Source organism: Octopus bimaculoides, chromosome 20, assembly GCF_046866305.1.
Source record: "Octopus bimaculoides isolate indiv1 chromosome 20, ASM4686630v1, whole genome shotgun sequence".
Classification (NCBI taxonomy): Eukaryota; Metazoa; Mollusca; class Cephalopoda; order Octopoda; family Octopodidae; genus Octopus; species Octopus bimaculoides.
This window is the reverse complement of record NC_142947.1, coordinates 24,737,782-24,760,038: the sequence shown is the minus strand read 5'-3', so window position 1 is coordinate 24,760,038 and position 22,257 is coordinate 24,737,782. Positions and strand designations below refer to the sequence as shown.

The following is a 22,257-nucleotide window of genomic DNA, read 5'->3' as shown; positions in this document are numbered from 1 at the left end:
CACCACCACCACCACCACCACCTCACCACCATCACCACCACCACCACCACCACCACCTCATCACCACCACCACTTCACCACCACCACCACCACCATCACCACCACCATAATCACCACCACCTCACCACCACCACCACCTCATCACCACCACCACCACCATCACCACCACCGCCACCACCACTACCATCGCCGTCACCACCATCACCACCACCTCACCACCATCACCACCACCACCACCACCACCACCACCTCATCACCACCACCACCACCATCACCACCACCACCACCATCACCACCACCACCACCATCACCTACACCCAAGCACCACCACCACGCGCAGACACTATTTCTTTCAGATTTACTACTACCGCCGCCGCTACCTCTCTTTTCCATTCCTGATACCACTATTAAAGCCACCAGAATCACCACTGCCTTATCAATACTGGGAGACATATATAGCAAATACCACTACTACCGTCACCATAACATACAATGTTGACATTATCGCGAAAATCCTCCCGATCACATCTATTGCCTGAGCCTCAACGCACTTCGGTTTCCTTACAGAAAAAAAAAGCCGGGTTGGTCATAATGGAATACCCTTGATCATTCCCATCACCAGCTCGATACCACCTCCATCCAACACAAACATCTACTATTAAATATCAACAACAACAACCCTTTCTATTTCCACACTCCTCCCACCGCAACCATCTCGACCACCACAGTCACTCAGCACTGCCATCTCTGCTACCACAGTCACTTACTAACCATCACATCCACCACCACCACCACCACCACCACCACCAGCATCAACAACATCATCATAACCCCCACCAATACCACCAACAGCACCAACTTCAATATCGAAAACTACCACCACTACAACCATTAGTAACACCACCGCTACCACACACCATCATCACCACCACCAATCCTATCAACACTGCTTCCACCATCACCCCCTCCCTCCCCCCACACACAGTACCACCACCACTAACAACATCATGACCAACGCCATAAACAAAATGGTTACTCGATCTGCTAGAAATAGCAGCCAAATCTCCTTCAAACCTACACTTATTTCTGATAAAGAGGCAAAATCATTAGCTAGTGTTGCTGTTCACCCCTTTAATAACACAGGATGGTCATGGTTGCAATGCATTTCGTCATAAGTCTAGTCAATCGAGGGTGACCTAGGGTTAAACAGCAGCAACCACAGCATTAACACTACCTCATGCAAACAGTCCCACCGTCACCATCACTTTAATAACGCACACACACACGCACACACCATTACCAAGAAAAATACTATCACCATCAACCACAGGAATACAATACAACCACGACCACCACTAGAAATACTACCACCACCACCTTCAGAACAACAGTCACTACCACCACCACCACCACCATCACCACTACCATCATCAATACCACCACCTCCATCACCACTATCACCACCAACGCTATAAACTTTATCATTAACCCTATCACCAATACCATCAATGTCATAAACACCACCACCTGGCACTATCACAACCACCACCATCAAGAACCGCTACCATCACCACACCGAACAACACCACGTGCACTACTACCATCGCTACCACCACGGCCATGGCTATCACCATCGCCACCACTACAACTACCATCATCACCGCTATCATCACTTCCACTCAACAACAACAAAACGAGTCAGCGAACGAAACGCTCCGTAGTCGCTAGGCTTGCAAAAAATAGCAGCCAAATCTCCTTCAAATCACACTATTAATGTCGTTAAGAAACGGATACATTGGATAATGGAATCCTCAGCAAAAATAAATGACAGGATGGTCGTGGATGGAACGCCTTCGATCAACGGTATGCTCAATATATCAACTTAACCACCATCAGGGATTGAGAATGCATCAACGATAACAACATCCACATCAGTAAGACCAACCATTACCCCAGCCTCAACAACCACCCACAACATCTGTCTCTTGCCGTCTCATTCTCTCTCTCTCTCTCTCTCTCTCTCTCTCTCTCTCTCTCTCTCTCTCTCTCTCTCTCTCTCTCTCTCTCTCTCTCTCTCTCAAACAGAAAGCAGTTACCATTTGGAGGGGAAGCTGCAATAACGTCTTGGATTCGCTTTCGTAAATCAAACGATGTAGTAGTCTTTATCGTTTTTAGTCGCTTGCTTGGCCCTATAGTAATTTCTGTATACACCACACACACACACACACACACACACACACACACACACACACACACACCCAAATACACACGCACATACATACAGACAGACAGACAGACAGACAGAGACAAACAGACAGACATACGATTTACACTTTTGCTATGTGGCTTGTACGGTGCAGCAGTGGTTTCGTCGACGACGGCGTCACCTTGAATAACACTCAGGCTGAACAGTCTCTTTCGTTCCTACATCACAGCTTGCCCTAAAACAAACACACACACACACATATACACACCTGTATACCCCAACACCAACACACACACACACACACACGCATTTTTGTATATATATATATATATATATATATATATATATATATATATATATACAGAAACATATACACACAAATTTTCACGTCCATACACATCCCATAGCCATGTACCGGGCAGTGAAAAAACTACACAGTGATCAGGGCAGGTTGTCGTTCGAAGTGGGTGACCTCATGACCCTTATTCAAGAAGACACAGGTTACGATGGAGTATGGTTGGTCCAAGACGGCAAAGGACATCTGGATTATGCACCTATGTCCTACCTGACACCTGAACCGAAGGTAAGTGGTGCTACTTATTTCCAAATTAACGACGATTTTAAAAAGAAAACAAATGCAGAGCGAGCAAAATAAATATCACAAGATTTATTTTCATACAAGTTTACAAGTTTATATTAATCCCTACCCATACATAACTTACACACACACACGCGCGTGCACATACACACACACATACATACACTCACACGCACGTAGACACACACACACGCATACGTATTTATGTATGTGCACACACGCATACGTGTTTATGTATGTTCACACACATATATATATACATATATATATATATTTGGCAGGAATGGCAACAAAAGAAAGAAAGAGACCTTGATATTATGCAAATATATATATATATATATATATATTTATATATATATATATATATATATATATATATATATATATATATATATATATATATATATATATGTATATATATAATCTGTCTATGTGTGTGTGTGTATGCATGTACACACACACACACACACATATGTAGACACTCGAATGTCTACACAAATATTCACGTAGGTTTATACTTTCTGAACCAGTTATCTAATTTTATCAAGAAACACGTGTATCAATGTGCATAAATGTATCTATATCTCCCAAGCTATTGAATGACAAATCTAAGGAGCACTCAATATAAGTGTTCTTAGAGTTAGAAATATATATTTTGACAAGATTATTATTAAATGCAACATGTGTACGTGTGTTTCTCTCTCTCTCTCTTTTCTTGCGTGTGTCAGTGTTAGTGTGTGTGTGGTTCTTACGTGTCTTCTTACTGAGTGGATACACGCACACACCCACAGATGCGAAGGCGCTATAAAATGTTTATATATATCCATTAATGTAAGCGTAATTATGTTTTCCCCTGCTTGCTTTCGTTTTAAGTATGTTTACATTTAATATATAAATCGAGGCTTAGCTGCGAGAAAGGAAAGTTATGGGGTGAGAACATTTATACATATACACAAATATGTAACGTACGTGCTTTTTTTTTGTATGTGTTTATATGCTTTCATTTTTGTATGTGTATTGATATGTGGGTGTATGTGTGTATGCATGTATGTATGCAAGCATATATGTATATGTATATGCTACAGTTTGTGGTTTTGTTTGCGCTACTTCGTAAATATGTGTGTGCATGCAGTTTCCTGTATGGAAATATGTCCATGCAATTTTAAGTGTGTGATTCTCAATAAATTTATCAATGCGTGTATATGTCCATGCAATTTTAAGTGTGTGATTCTCAATAAATTTATCAATGCGTGTATATGTCCATATATATATATATATATTCCGTATTCCCGAGCGTCATACTAATATATACTTTTGTTATTTACACCACCTGTCCTCGTCTGTTGTTATTTTTTGTATATTCTCCCATATATATATATATATATATATTTATATAAAGGGTATTCTTGATAAAATTCTTGTAAAAGAGTTTTATCCCTTTTTGAATTTATATATATATATACATATATATATATATATATATATATATATATCAGTGTGTGTGTGTGTGTGTGTGTGTGTGTGTGTGTGTGTGTGCGCGTATAAAAGATTTGTGCAAGTGATTGTTTTCGTACACCACTGTGTGTGTGTGTGTGTGTGTGTGTGTGTGTGTGTGTGTGCGAGAGACAGGGAGGGGTAGAGAATGACAGTGTTATATTGCAGCTGCATGTGTGAGTATGCATTTGTGTAATTTGTATGTGTGGATGTGAATTATTTTGGCTGATTGTAGATATATGTGTAGCTTTAATTATATGCATGTATGTGTATGCGCATGCATCTGTATTGTTTTCTGCGGGTGTAAATTCATGCACACACGCATACACGCACACGCGCACACACATACGTGTATATGAGCATGCATGCGTGCTTACGCATATACATGAGCATTTTTGTGTGTGCACAGGCGTAGCATAACCGAATTTGAGTGACTGACGCCTGGTATGTGAGCGTGCAATTTTTCTATATGTTCGGCTGCAGTATGTCAAACATTTGGCAGAAGTCCTTTACAAATCCGGAGTTTGACCTTACGTATCGTAACAGCTCTAACGCTTTGCTTAGCTACTGACAACTACTACAACCGAAACCACTGCATCACCACTTGCTGCTGCTGCTGCTACTACTACTACTACTGTTGATGCTACCACTACAGAACGTAGCATCTGTGTACGTATATAGAGAGATAGATAGATAGATAGATAGATAGATAGATAGATAGATACATACATACATACATACATACATACATACATACATACATACATACATGCGTACACACATACATACAACCACACACACGTACATACAAATATACATACATTACATATGTGCGTATGTATGTATATATGTTTGTGTGTGCGTGTGTGTGTTTGTGTGTAGTACTACAAATACTATGTACTACTTACAAACAGTAGAGTCACAACCGTTTCAACAATTATTACAACTATTGTCAGTACTACTAAAAATATTAAGGTCACATAACTGTGGCATCGTATACTACAGCGTGTATATATATATGTGTGTGTGTGTGTGTGTGTGTGTGTATGCATATATATACATATATATTCATACATATATACATATACATTCATACATATATACAGTCATTCATACATACATACATCCATACATATATATATATATATATATATATATATATATATATATATATATATATATATATATATATATATATACGCGCGCGCGCGCGCACACACACACACACACATACATATATATACACACACTGTATACACTTATACTACGGTGAGAATCGGTACGTAGCACTTCCCTCTGCAAGAAGTAGTAGCAAAATTACCTACACATTAAAGCGTACTGTTTTGAAAAAAAGGAAGGACTCGTTCGATAATAGAACTCTATTATCGAACGAGTCCTTCCTGTAGAGGAACGATTTCTCAAAAATAAAACTGTACGAGTAAGGTAGAACGTCACTGATCATATGTCTGCTCTATCAAAGCTTGCCTTGGGCTAAAGAACAACGACTACGACTTATTACTACTACAACCTAAACCACTGCAGCAGTATCAATAACAACAAAACTACCACCGCTACCACTACTAAAGCGAAACTACACCATTCATGTGCACAGATCGTACGTACGTACATATGGATGGATGGATGGATGGATGGATGGATGGATGGATGGATGGATAACATCTAAACGTCTGTGTTTATAATGTACCAAACACCAAAGTCTGAACAAGAGGATAAGAATTTATGCTGAAAGTCGAGTTATATAATATCTATCTACACACAAACACACACACACTTATAGTCATACACACATATAAAGAGGGAGTGAGAGAGAGGGTGGAGAGAGAGAGAGAGAGAGAGAGAGACGGAAAGACAAGAAGAAAGGCAGACAGAATGAGAAGAAAGAACACTGCCTTCAGTATTGAGTACTCTTTCCTCTTTTTTCACATTTAAGTGCTAATACACGCGCATACATATGTATGTGTGTGTTATGTACTATAATCGCCGCTGCTGCTATTACTACTACTACTACTACAACTCTCCCCTCCCCCTACTACTACTACTACTATTACTACCACTACCATCATTACCACCACCACCACCACCACCACTACTACTACTACTACTACTACTACTTCAACAGATAGAAGTATTATAGCAAAATATGCAACTACAATATGACAACTAGTACTAATAAATATAGGCACACTATGACCATAACAGCAACAACAACAATTACAATACTACCACTAAAACTACTTTTACCATCACTAAAACTACTACTACTTTTATCACTATCCACATCACTACCACTTTTACTACTACTACTACTACTACTACTACTACTACTACTACTACTTAGTAGTAGTAGTAGTAGTAGTAGTAGAGTCGAAATAGCTTTAGTTATTGCAGCACCACCTGTTATTGCGAGACTGCTCGGGGAGGCTCCTCCAATTAATTGTTGGACTTGCTAGAAGTAGCAACCAAAATTTCTTTCAGTGCCGTCTTTAAAACTGTATAGGAAGGACATGTTAGATAATGTGGTTAGTCCTAGATACATCTGGAATGCCTTTGTCATATGATCTGGAAGAGAAGGGTTAATCAACAGTAACAACGGTGTCATTGGAACTGTAAGGGCAACCGCAGAAACAAGCAACAAAAACAACTGCAATAGCTTACATAATACAACAGCAACCACAGGAAGAAGCGGAGAAATCTTTCAAATGACCCCCACCGTCTTAAAAATAAGGAAGGACACACAAGACATGATTACGTCTTATACTTCTGAAAAAAAAGGGGAAACTGCTACGTTGGAATGTCTATGACCGTAGGTTTTTTTGTTGCTCAAATATCACCTCAGGCCAACCAACAACAATAACGAGGATGCCTGTAAGTGGTCTCTTGACATACTAGAAATAGCAACCAAATCTTCCTCAAAGCACATATTTCCACTTTTTTTTAAAAAAATGATACGTTCATTGAATGACGTTCAAGATACACTCTCTGAAAATAAAATGTGATGGTCACAACTGGAATATGTCATCTTGATTAGGTATGGCCTGGAATTAGGCGACAATAACAACGAGGAAACCTTTACACCATAGGGTGCAAAATACCTCTCCTGCGAGCAAAATTCAACCCTTGACGGACCAGCAAAAATAAAACGCCGTGAAGATTGTTGAATGTAATAATGTTTCGTTGCTCAAGTCCTTCGTTTGGAAGTTTGAAAATAAAGGAAGAAAACTGAAGTTGAGAAACTGTTTAGTAAGGGAGGAGATGACTGACCAAGAAAGAGAGATTGCGTGATAGGATAAGACGCCATGAAAGTGAAGAGAACGGAGTAGAACCAGGAAGCTGAGCAGGTGATTATCTAGACATCGACAAACAACCACAGAAAAAATTGCTATCAAGGTGACAGATTAAATTGTAGAGGGGAGGTTTGAGGGAGACCAGAAAGTAAATAGGTACAATACATCAAGCAAACCACAAACTGAGACACAATTCCGATAACAGATTACGGGAGAAGATTTTAAGGTTGATGGCACTGGGGCACAGGCAACACAGTAGATAAGGCAGGGTGTTAGAATACATATGCAAAGACACAATTACATATACACATACATACACCTACGTTCAGAAATTCATCCATATACACGTTCTCACATTCACACACATGCACACACATCGGTAAACACTCATGCACGTTTCCTCACTCTCATCAAGGAAATAATGAATGTTAAGCAATCTTATTACAGTGTTTGTGCAGCAAACACTGTAATTCACTTGCACTTCTAAACATATAAAGAAGTGAATGAACTGCGAGCGCAGGCGTGCGAAGTCATTTATTCTGGGACACAGTTAACTGTTTAACGTTTCCCCTTATGTTTCTCTTCGGCATTCAAGAAATTGTTAATAACTAGTTCTCATTTTAAAACGATTTAACAACCGGTTCGCGCGAATCGGTGGGAACCGGTCCAACTCACCATTGGTTCTACACATACGAAAACTGGGAATAGTTACAAGCTTTGGATCACTGGGCTACTCGATAATGACTGATATGGGGGCAAAACAACATTAGTCTCATTATCAACGTTGATACTGATAATGGCAGTCACATATGTCCAGTCACGAATCGTAGATCATAAATGGCTCTTTCTCCTTTACAGGTTTCTACACTGAGCTGCTGTGATCCCACTAAAGATATAAGTTTAATCCCTTCATCTTGTGTTTAATCACACCCCTGTATCAGTCGGGTCTACCCTGATTTTTCGTACCGCTACCCAGCTGTATGTAAGTAAAGTATTTGTCTTGGTAGCCGAGTTTTCTCTTTTCTTTGGACATGCCTAAGCTAGCGTAGGTTTCACTGTACTTTTCCACTATAACAAAACTGGTACCAACAGACCCACTACAACAGCACCAAAAGACTATTATGCTGTCCACCCACACATTTCAGACAAACAATAAATGTATTCCAATTGTTATTTAGCACTTGATGATCTCTAAATGAGCAAACCTATGGATCAATGGCGTTCTAACCGTGACCCTTCCCTTCTTTATTTCAAACCGTGTATCTAAGGCTATGATACCCAACGTTTCTCTTTCTTTTTCTTTTTAAAACGCGTAGTGTTGAGGAAGATTTGGCTGCTATTTGTAACGACTGGCACAAAATACGTTCTACTGGTAGAGCTTCTAAATGGTTACTCCACTAGCTAGAAATAGTAGCCATGTCCCCTAAATGTCATTTTATTGTCTTAAAAGGAGAAAGGCGCATTGGATAGAGTAATCCAAAAAAAGAGTATGATTATGACTGAATAAAAAGCAGGATAGTCAGAAGTGGAACGCCTTTAGATCTGCTCGATCATGGCCGATCTTGGGTCAAACTACAACGACAACGATGACAGCAGCAGCAAAGCAACAACAACAACAGATCCAATCAGAGAGCCTTTATGTGGTCGTTCGGCTCACCAGAAATAACAGCCAAATCCCATTTATATGACACCGTAGCGCATTGATGGCAAACCTTTTTTTAGCCCACTTAATCGATGTTTTAATTTCTTTAATAATCCTGTGATTGGTAAATCACTTAAAGGTATGCATGTTTTTTGCTTTTTTTAAGATAATCTATTTTAATATACATGCCTATAGCTTTTATAGTATGATATTGCAGGAAGATTTATTTTCCAAAGGCCACCATATCGCACTTGAAACCCTTAACGTGTCGCAGTTAACCCACGTGTCGAAGGTTCAGCATTGCTACTCTACTGTCTTATAAAACAAAACTGACACGTTGAATATGTAGCATGAGGTAACACCCACAAAGATGGAATGGTCGTGGTTAGACCTGGAACTTAACACAACCATTCAAAGAAAGAGCTATTATATAACCGCTTGGCTTCAGGTTTACCGGTGTTTCTTAGCCTTCTTATTTGCTAGTCTGTTTTGTATTTTATTACTACCCCACTCCTTGACCAATTGTTCTCGCTACACCCATATGCACATATATTGTCAAATTTTCCCCTGGTCTCTTCAAATTTCCCTTCCTCTTTCGCTGAGAAATTGAAATTCTTTCCTGATTTAAAAATAGTGGAAATATAGTAACCAAATGTTCTTTCTATAATTGTACCACATCATTTTCTAGAATGCTTTCTATCACAGGGTGTTCTGGTTCGGGGTTAACAAGAAGTTAAACAACAACAATACAAGGCAGAGAAAGAACCATTGTACAACTGTTTGACTTACTCCAAATAGAACACACACACACACACACACACTCTCTCTCTCTCTCTCTCTCTCTCTCTCTCTCTCTCTCTCTCTCCTCTTTATATATATATATATATATATATATATATATATATATTTCTATATTTCCCTCTTTTGCCAAATCACCATTCCGATCTCACCAGATGTAAGGAAAAAGTAGTCTTGCATACAACACCCTTTATTACATAACATAAACAACCTCATATATTGATTTATTATTAGCATCCTTTAAGATCAAACATTAAGGAAAATAAATCTAGCAAAACTAGAGCAAACCATGATAAAGAATTTTTCAGTACAAAAATTTTAGCCAGCAAAGAATGCGAAGACCCAAATATACATCTCACTTGCCTTAAACAGGATTACGGTTGGAATCCAAACCAAGAGAAAAATGCTTAAACGGAGAGGAATTTTGCGTAAACATTTGAATTTTCCCATGGGAGCCCTCAAGTTTCTCCCGGGAATCCTGAAATCCCCATCCCCCGTAGAAAATATTGCTATCTTAAAAATTGCGGAAGTATACTAACTATATGTTCTTTCTATAGCCACACCATACTACTCTTTTGTGTATGTGTGTGTTGGTTTGTTCTGGAGGATGGGTTGTTCCCATGTACTTCGCAGACTCTCCGAAACTGGTAAGATGGGTTGAAGATCATATGTCTTATAACAGTAAAGAAAACATACTGGATAATGTGATCCTAAAATGCACTGTCTGAGAAAAAAAAAATAATAATATTGGTCACGGCTGGATTTCTTGTTGATCATAGGTGTCTGCCTAAGTTATGATCAAGAATGTATCTGCTAGAAAGATTGTATATATTGTCGTTAAAACACATTAAATAATGAAGTGTAGCCTGAATTGACACCGCAAATATTTAGTATTGATGGTGTTAATGGTAGTGTTGTGGTGGGTGTGCATATCTAAGGGTGCTGAACTTACGGTTCTATCGTTTATCTCTGATAGCCAGTGTCGGATTTACACTTAGTGAGGCCTTAAAGTATATAATGTTTTGAAGCCTCTTGTTAAAAATATTATCCCAACTTTTACACAATTTGAAAACATATGCTTTTTAGGTTAGTTTATGACTTAGGTCCTTATGGATTATACGTCCCCAAGCTGTAGCTTATTTAGCATATGCTTAAACCCGGCATTAGTGGTACCATAAGGTTTATTTGAACAGAACTGATTGAATACTAACAAATAAAATTGTCCTTTCAGTACCCGTAAGACTTCAATGGCTCATTGGGGCATTCCTGCAAGGTTCTCTCTTCGATGTAGTGCAATGGACTTGCAAAGTAAGCTGACCTGACGACTTACCCTCATTCCATTAAACAGATTAAACGTTATTGATGTTGCTGTTACTGTTATATAGGCTCAAGTCAACCCTGATCAAATTAGTAGGACTGCTGGAGCATCGAGCTAAATGGTTTTGCGATATTAAATTAGATTTGAGTTCAAATACCTCCAAGTCTACAACTTTCCTTCTGGGGTCGATAAAATATAGTACCAGTCAAGAGTAAGCAATAACATAAGTATTCTCATAAAACATCCCGAGATGTGAATGACATTATAACAGAGATCTAAATAGACCGCTGATAAGTAGGTAATTCATTTATTTTGAAGACGGCAGAGCAAAAATCAAGGCATTTGGTTACTTATTATATCAGGTCTACTGAATACGCAGAGGCTCTTTCGTTGGATTTTAGGGATTGTTTAAGTCAATGGTTCTAAAATAATCTTTTACGTAAGGGATCACTGGAGATCAAGTTAAAAATTACTGTCCACTTCTCATGGCAAATTAAGAGTGACTTGCATTTTTCGCCTGGTAAACTTAAAAATATAACCGTTTTAAAATTAAATAAATTAGAAAAAATAAAGAAAACTATTCTTCATCTTGTTTTATCAATTATACTTATGTATAACAAAATTTTCATGGCACACAGCTATTAGAGTTTATTTACTAAGGATTCTATATTTTTAAAAACCCGCAGCACACCTAGATATCCCTTGCAACGCGTCATTTAGGAACCGTTGCTCTAAGATGCTATTAAGAATGAAAACAGCTGAAAGAGGCTGTTGGATTTTATTGTTATCTTTTTTAAATGTTTTTGTATTCATCTCCGTTTGTAAAAGTGGGAAGTTATCAAAGATGTTAGGGCATTGGATGGAATACCCTTCGACATTTGTTCCGGCTGTTGCCACTCTGAAATCAAATCCTGCCGAGGTCAGTCTTTTACCTTTCATACTTCCAGAGTCGATAAAAGGAAATAACCTGTCCAATTCGGCAGATTAATTGAATTAGTGTTTGATGAGATACTTTATGGTATCTGTTCCGGCTCTATGCGTTCTAGGTTCAAATTCCATTTAGTTACTGATGGCTTGGGTTAATCACAACCACATGCATCTCGTTGATCCTGCAGTTGGTGAGTGTGACGCGGCAGACCTACAACCAGTATAGATAGCTAAACCGACAATGGTATGCTGAGGCTTTCATCCAGTAGTAATGGATCGTCAGTTGAATGAATAGATTGTAAAGGGTCGATAGGGTGGCAGAACGAGTAGAACATCGGCTAAATTATCCTGCTGTAGGTAGATGAGTTCAAATACTGTTTAGATCGACTTTGTGTTTCCCCCCTCGGGCTCGATAAAATAAATATCAATTAAAACACTGATTAATCGATTTAATTGATTGTTCATTCCCTCGACAATTTTATAGTTTTCTGCTGACTATAGATCTCAATAACAGTCATTATATAACCATCTCAAGGACGTTGAAATTGGTACAGCGTTGGCAAAAATACCTTGCAGCATTTAGTTGCGCTTTGAATTCAGATTCCACAGAGGTCGATTGAGATGGCATTAAAGTAAAGTACCAGTGAAGACTGACCTCTCACCTCCACCACCCTCCCAAGCAATATGTAACCGTTTATCTATGTTAGGAATCACTATATACAACCATTATCACCACTGTCACTGCTACCAGCCCCGCCACCACCATCATGTTGCCACTATTCTACTACGACTACTACTGTTACTTCTATAAATATTACAGTCACACCTTTGCACTACCATCATCAATACCACCATACCATTACTTCCCTTACCATCGCCCCTACCACCATCGCATTACTACCCCTACAACATCCACTCTTCACTATCTGCCTGTTATAGGAAACTTCTCACACCCATACCATCGGTACCATCGCGTAAATATTGGTTTCAAATTTTGGCACAAGGCCATCAATCTCGGGGGAAGAGGCTAGTCGGTTACATCGATCCCATTTGTTCAAGTGATATTTATTTTATCGACCTCGAAAGGATGAAAGGTGAAGTCGACCTCGATAGAATTTGAACTCAAAACGTTAAGCGGAATAAATGCCACTAAGCAATTTTTTTTCCGGCGCGGTAACGATTCTGCCAGCTCACCGCTTTCCATCTTATAAACATTACTATATCTACCTGAAGCCATCGTCTCTATGTCATAATAAATAACTAATAACTGATGCCATCAGCTCCCTTATATCATGTCTTTACCAACTGCCATACCAACACACCCACGCCCATAAGCCAAGATACCATCACTACTACATCCCACCATAACTACCATCCACTCTGCTTTCCCAGCTACCATCCACCATGCTATCATAGCCACCTGCCTCGTACCATCATACATGTTTTACTGAATGTGAGATGGATTAAGAAAAAAAAAAGTTGGGGTAAAAATCGCTCTTCTGAAAGAAGGAAGATAAATGAGATAATGTTAGTCTTGGGTGGTAAAACACTTGGAAACTTCACGATACGGTACGATACTATATGATATCTATATCTTGTTTCAGTCATTTGACTGCGGCCATGCAAAGGCACCACACTGAAGAATTTTAGTCGAATCAATTGACCCCAGTACTTCTTTTTTGTATTTATCTTAAACCTGGTAGTCTTCTATTGGTTGATTTTACCGAACCACTAAGTTACAGGGACGCAAACACACCAATAGCAGTTTCAAGTAGTGGTGAGGGATCAACACAAAGACACACACACACACACACACATATATATATGTATATATATATATATATATATAAACCAAGATGTCATGCAGTGGGACTGAACCCGGAACCATGTGGTTGAGCAGCAAACTTCTTACCACACAACCACGCTTGCGCCTATACTATACTATATTATATTATACCATAGTAAAACATTAGTATAGTATAGTAAAGCATTAGAATCCGACGAACTATTCTATACTGTACTACATTATCTTTATACCACATTACACAAAATACTGCTCTACAGTATACTATTATAATAAAGCCGTAGCATTCCAGGAAACTATTCTATTCTACAGTACATTACACTACACTACACTACATTACACTGCTCTACACTATTCTACGCTAGAGTAAAACATCCAACTACACTGCAGTATACTAAACTATTACGCTATACTGTAGTAAAACAGTAGAATCAGAAAAGACTACACCATACTACATTGTACTAGACTATAAACAGTTAAACCTGTATAATATCAGATTGAGTAAAAAGTAAGCAACATTTTGAGCCATGAAGAATTTGTACCAGATTTTTGCAGAGTTTTGAATTTTTTAAAAACATTTTTCTGCAAAACTTGCTGAAATGCATCAATAAATTAACATTGATATATTTTCATCGTTTTTGCAATCATCTGAAATGTAACGGTCAAAGCGTTGAACAGCAATTTTGCTGTTCAACTTTAAAAAAGAACGTAAAGCAGCTGAAACTGCTCGCGATATCAACGAAACGTTTGGTGAGGAAATGACCAGTGAGTGGTCAGCTCAGAAATGGTTTAAACGATTTTGCAGTGGAAACCTGAGCCTTGAAGATCACGAGCGTAGTGGACGCCCATCTGTCATCGATGACGGTCAATTAAAGACTGCCATTGAAAAAGTTCCATGTAAAATTACTCGAAAACTGGCAAAAGAACTTCAAATTAGTCAGAAAACTGCCTGCAACCATTTGCATACGATTGGAAAATTAAAAAAAAAGGTCGACAAATGAGTACCACACGATTTGAATAAAAATCAGAAAATGCGCAGATATGAAATTTGCTCGTCGCTTCTTCTCCGTAACCAGACCGATCTATTTCTCGACCGTATAGTAACTTGCGAGGAAAAGTGGATTCTGTACAATAATAGAAAGTGTTCTTCACAGTAGCTGGACCAAAATGAAGCACCGAAAACCTTCCCTAAACCCAAGCTCTTCAAAAAGAAGGTTATGATGACTGTTTGGTGATGTACTGTTGGACTCACCCACTATAACTTCTTAAAACCCCGAAAAACCATTACTGCAGAAACATATTGCCATGGAATTGCCAAAATGAATGAAAAACTGCTACTCCTCCGTCCCAGACTGGTCAACAGAAGAGAGCCAATCATTCTTCATGACAATGCTTGACCATATGTTTCACTAATGATGCTCCAGAAGTTGAGGGAACTTGGCTACAAAGTTCTTCCCCACCCAGTTTATTCCCCAGACCTTTCTCCTACCGACTACCACTTTTACAAGCTCCTTGATGGTTTCCTACGAGAGAAGGAGTTCAAAAATCAAACTGATGCTGAAAGTGCATTCAAAGAGTTCATCAGCTCCAGAACTCCAGATTTTTATGTTACCAGAATAAACAGACTTGTAACTCGTTGGCAAAAATGGGTTGATTGTAATGGTATTTACTTTGATGAATGAAATTTCCGATTTGTTGAAACATATTGTGATGGATTTCATGTTTCAAAAGATTACTTACTTTTTACTCAGCCTGATACTATACTTATAGACTACATTACACTATACTATAGTAAAACAGCAAAATCCGTCAAATATAGACTTCTCAACACTGCACTATATTATAGTAAAACAGTAGACTCTGAGGAACCAGTGGAATGAATTTAGTCGTGACATCGAATAAGTCTAACGCTACAGGCAAAAGAACCATTTGTCATGTTTTCATCTCTCACTAACGAAGAGTTCATCCTGAAACGTTAGATACATCTCTTCTTCCGCCTGACATAAAACATTGATTCCATTGTTTGACGCTGTCTAAAATCAATATTGAGTAATTATGACTTTGGTCGTAGTTCTGCTCAACCTTAGGGCTGACTTGGAGGTGGGGTCAAAACCCACAACACCATCACTAACGTAATTGCCTGTAGTACCTTTATTGCCATACCTTCAACTGCTACAGTATCACCACGTCAGTCATGCCATTTCTAGTACCATACCACCTGTATAGCCTTAACCCTTTTATCGTTACAATATAATTGCTATCTGCATAATATCATCTTACTGTCCATCATACCATCGCCACCACATTATCTCCTTACTTCATATTTCCTTACTACCACTGTTACAATACTACTTTCACCACCATAAGATTGCTACCGTCATACCAGCACTGCTAGCATTAACATCACTTGCTGCTATCACATATCATGCTATATATATATATATATATATATATATATATACCATCTTTACCATCAATAACATTCAACAGAAATCTTTGATTTACCTCTGCAATTCTTGATTTCAATTTCATCTCTCTCTCTCTCTCTCTCTCTCTCTCTCTCTTCATCTATTTATCTATTTCCATCTCACCCTTTCTCACCTATTCTCAATCTTTCATTATCTTTCTTATTCACTTTTCCTCTTTCCATGCATATCTATCTATCTATCTATCTATCTATCTATCTATCTATCTATCTATCTGTATGTCTATCCGTCTGTTCGTTTGTCTATCTATCTACCTACCTACCTACCTTACCAATTTACCAATTTATCTAATTTGCTAGCTGTATGTATATGTGTGTACATATATGTATGAATGTGTGTTATGTGTATGTATGTATGTGTATGTGTGCGTGTGTGTGTTCTTTACATTGTGTATTCACTGTGACAGTTTTCTCCCTTCTTTGTCCTTGTTCCTCGCTTCTTCTGAATGACCTTCCGTCTGTTTTACTCTGCAATCGTATGCACGCACACACACACACGAACGAACGAACGAACGCACGCACGCACGCACACACACACACACACACACACACACACGGTAAAATACTGGACATCTTACTACAGAACGTACATTTGTGATAACGGATTTTGTTTGTGAGACAATTGACACTTTTCCCTTGCAACGTTCCTTTTTTTCTTTTTGTTTTTCCTATTCCAGCACCAGAAATGTTTTCTTCTCCGAAACGCTTTAACACTACAGGCCTATCTATTTACCTTCCTTCCTACTTACCCACCTTCATCCCATCTTACGTATATATGTTACTCAAAAGACCGGCTTCAGCGATGCGACATTGCTAACCATTTTCTTTTTTCTTCGTAAATGTTTGGAACTAGGGGCGCTGTACTTATAGCTGCTTTACATATTTTCCTAATGGCGGGAACGAGGAATATGAAAGAGAGACGAACAGATAGAGACAGGTAAAAAGAGATACCAAGAGCCAGTGTTACAGAGAAGAGCAAACAGATTGCTGTTATTGACTATTGAAGGTTATTGTGTTTTTAAAAAATCACCTGAAGGAAAAGATTAAATTTCTGAATAAATAAGAAAGGTTGCACAGGGTCTATTTAGCTCGAGCTGAATAGATACTTCGTTAGACACGAATTGCTGGAAGGTTGTTGCATTCGTTGATTAGTCCTATTTCAGCTCTGATGAAGCAAATTTATGATCAAGTGTATTCCAGCCGTGGTCAATCCGCTCATTTTGTTTTGTTTTGTTTTCTAGCATAATAAGTATAGCAATATCTAATTCAAAATTTCCTGCCCGGCCTGTAATTGGGAAATAGAGACCTGCATTAAGTAAATTTACGTTCAATAAGTTCGGTATAAGTAGAGACTGTTACAATATCAGCCAACGAGCGAAAAGAGGGACACAGATGAATCTAAGGAAGGGATCGAAATAACCGAAGAACGTTGCTGCTGTTATTATTGTTGTTTAATTCCAGATCAATCCTGATCGCGCAGGTTTATGATCAAATGCATTACATCCATAACCAGCCCACCTTTTTTTGATGGAGGGTAACATCAAGAATTTTGATAAGGCAGTGAGCTGGCAGAATCGTTAGAATGCCAGGCAAAATGTTTAGCGGCATTTTGTCCGTCTTTACGTTCTGAGTTCAAATTCCGTCGAGGTCGACTTTGCCTTTCATCCTTTCGGGGTCGATAAAATAAGTACCAGTTGAGTATTAGAGTTGATGTAATCGACTTACTCCTCCCCCGAAATTGCTGGCCTCGAGACAGAATTTGAAATCAATATCTAGGTTTCTATTATTTGTGTCCTTCCCTTTTTAAAGTCTGTAGAGTGTGATTTGAAAGGCAATTACCAGCTATTTTTGGCAAGTCAAGCGATCATATGGAGGTTCCTTGTTTGTCGATTGTAAGATTATTGTTAAAAGACAGTTCATCTGTCAGATGGACGGCTTCCACACCGATCCTTAGCAACGCACCTCTATTGTTGACCTGAACATTCGTTGTCATCGTTCACCGTCATTGTTGCCGTCGTTATTTTGCGCCATGTCAACCCTGATTGAAGCCTTTCTAACTGTGACAACATGTTTTTCTTTTCTTTTCTTTTTTTAAGGGGTACACCCAGGAGTATTTTTCCTTTATTTAAAACGATAGAGTGCGACGTATTCACAAAATTGTAATTGCTGCAGTGCCAGTGAAGATAGTTACGACACTTTATGTGTTGAGTTCAAATCCCTCTGAGGTCAACTTTACCAGTCATCCTTATGGATTCAATAAAATACACTGCCCATCAAGTACTGGTATCGATTTAATTTATCTATAAAGCGTCCTATATTTGAACGAAACTATAATAGAAAATCAAGTCAGACAGATTTGAATGCCATTTCTTGCAAGTCGAGCGCCGACATACACAAGTTAGCTGATTAGAATGTTAGGCGAGCAAGATGAGTGCAACTATTACAAATGTGTGAATCGTACTTTAAAGAACAGGTCACCCTCGAACTTCTCAAAAGACAAGAATCTGTTCGGAGCTAATATCCACAAACTATTTTGTGTGAAAGAAACTTAGCATATATGATGTAATCGTGCAAATCTGGCAATTACATAACCAGATTTAATGTAGTCATTTAACCGCTGTTCAACGCTGATCGATTAAACCGAAAACCAAAGTAATTCTAGTAGTAACAATCTCATCTTTATTTCGGCCCAGTTTATCAAAGACTGTTTCATGAAATGTGCCTTTTTTTTTTTTAAGAAGGTAGGGTGTAACTTCAGGTAGTTTTAATTGCTATTCTTAGCGCTGCGAACACCAAGTTGAGGCTCTATCAATTCAGCATCAGTATATGTGTGCGTGTGTGTATGTGTGTGTGTGTGTGTGTGTGTGTGTGTGTGTGTGTGTGTTTACACACACACACACATACACGAACGCAACCGCGTGCACACATACACACGCACGCACACACACACACACACGCAAATATATATACACACACATACATATATATGTATATATATTTGTATATATATCCATACATGCACATACATATATATATGTGTATATATTTGTATGTATGTACGTACATACATACATACATACATACATACATACATACATACATACATACTTACATAGAAAGATAAGAGAAAGCTAGTGCTTGTATGAAGAGGAGAGAGAGAGAGAGAGCAGAGTTATTGATAGGTAGAAAAAGAAGGAAAGCAATCATATGTACACACACTCGCACATACCTATGTATGTGTGCGTGTGTGTACATGTGATTCCAAGAGACATAAACGGCGTATAGTGTTTCTACACAGTTGTAAATGGCTGACAGCTTGCAGCTTGTTGATTGACCTTTCGCTTAGGAGGGAAACAGACTGATCGACTGTTCGATTCTGTGGCTGCCTCCAAAATGTAATAACCAGTTTCGAGATCGTTTGTATGACTTCGTATATTAGAGTACATTAGGGTTTTACTGTGGTTTCTGTTGCAGACATTTTTGACAAGTTAATGGCAACAATGAGATTGGCGTCGTCAGTACAGCTTTTGTCAGTTTGTGTGTGCGCGCGCGCGTTGCAGACGCATATCGCTATCTGTATATATCTTCAAATGCGTATATGTAGGTATGGTGGACATATTTGGATATCTGTATATGTGTTTCTGTGGTGTTCTGCGGAACTGCATTGAAAGTCACTAACAATATTAATATATAATGCATATAAACACACGCACATATCCATACAACCATCCACCCATTTATACATACATACACGCAGGTATACGCAGGCACACACACACACACACACACACACACACACACACACACACACACACACACACACACACACACACACACACAAACATACACACAATTGCAGTACACCTGAAATAAGCTATGAAAGTGACCAACAGTTTATCAATAAACAATTTTAAATCTGGCAATGACGATTTTTATCAGATACGACATTATGCCCATGATCGTTGCTACATACTTTCAGTACGCAACAACGATCAAGAGAATCGACACACCACTATCAAGTTAAGAGTAAAAAAATAAAGCAACCCTGCAACACATAACTGACCTTTACATACGGACGCACAGAATAACAACAATCAAATAACGACAGCGGAGTGCACAACAAACATCAGCGATCTGACCGTCGCCTGTACTCCTGACTAGAGATGCCAGTTGCGAGTTGCTGGGTTATTTTTCGTTCCTTCAAGAGTATTGTAGAACAGAAACTTTTCATAGATTGGAGTTTAAATCCTAATCTCTACAGAAATTTACTGTTTCACGAGAACATTGAATTTGAATTACTTTTAATTTTTACGATCATAGATAACGACTCGGGCTGTAACTTCTGAGCTCGAGTCACGTGCATGTGAACAATGTCTAGAAAACGTCTGCTACGAATGATATTTTTTGATACAGGACACCTCCAGGACAACGGCAGACGCTGAACGAAAATAAATGAACAACGACCAGGCTCAATAAAAGGAGCCCGAGTTATTGGCTGGAATTACATACAGTGTTGAAAGAAATTAAATCATCTTGCAAATACAAGTTCCCTTTACTAAATTTATACTCAGGCTAAGCCCGAATGCTGGAGTCGCCACTAATATATATATATATATATATATATATATATATATATATCACTCTCTTCTCTCTTTCCCTCTCTCTCACTCTTACTCTCTACACTCTTACTCTCTCACCCTTACTCTCTCACTCTCTTCTCTCTTTCCCTCTCTTCTCTCTCACTCTTTTTCTCTTCCTCTCTTTCTCCCCCCCCATACCCACCTTCCCCCTCTCTCACATCCACCTTCCCTCTCTTATACCCACCCTCTTTCCTCTCTTCCTCTCTTTCTCTCCCCTCCCATACCCACCCTCCCCCTCTCTTACATCCACCTTCCCCTTCCCCCTTCATCGTCAACACCCCCTCATAAGCTCATCCCACCACACCCCAACACACTCCTACTCTACCTTCCCACTCCACCCCATCCAATTCCTTACACTCACCACCCACCCCCTACCCACCACATACCCCTACCTCTACCCCACCCTCAGCCTAACCCACACTCCACCCATGCCTTCCCTACTTCCCAACACATCACATCACACCAATACCCTCGCATCACACCACGCACACACTACAACTGACCAACTCCTTTCTCCCCTCCCCATTTTCACACTACATACGTCAAGATCACCAGCATTCTATCTCCCACACACACAGCCCCTCGTTCTTCGATCACCGTTTGTTATCTCCCCCTTTTCTTAGCTCTCCTGAAAAAAAAATTTCTAACTTCCGGTCAGCCATTATTATGATTGACCGTTGACTGAACACTATTCAATTTTTTTTCTCCGTGTTTTTCTCCTTGTCTCCGTATTCTTGCTGTTGAAGAGCGTAGCTCGAAACGTCAAAGACTTTCTGTATTCCCGAGCGTCATACTAATACATCCTTTTGTTATTTACACCACCTGTCCTCGTCTGTTGTTGTTTTTTCGAACATTCTCCCATATATATATATATATATATATATATATATATATATATATATATATATATAATGCAAGAGAGTTAGGGGTTGAGGATTCAACCCACTAAAGGATAGTATCTATCCAATATACTGCTGGGAGGGTACCCAATTATTGTTACACTAGTGTTATACCAAGTGTAATAAGTGGGTGCGGGTAAA

General features: G+C 38.9%; 1 protein-coding gene across 1 annotated transcript in view; it reads left to right on the top strand.

Moving 5' to 3' along the window:
• The first annotated feature begins 2,085 nt into the window (after positions 1 to 2,085).
• LOC106883214 (uncharacterized) overlaps positions 2,086 to 22,257 on the top strand; it is a 185,029-nt gene continuing 164,857 nt past the window's right edge. The window contains exon 1 of the mRNA XM_089338234.1: positions 2,086 to 2,789. Coding sequence (XP_089194360.1) covers positions 2,616 to 2,789 — 174 coding nt within the window. The 5' untranslated portion in view covers positions 2,086 to 2,615. The remainder of the gene's footprint in view (positions 2,790 to 22,257) is intronic.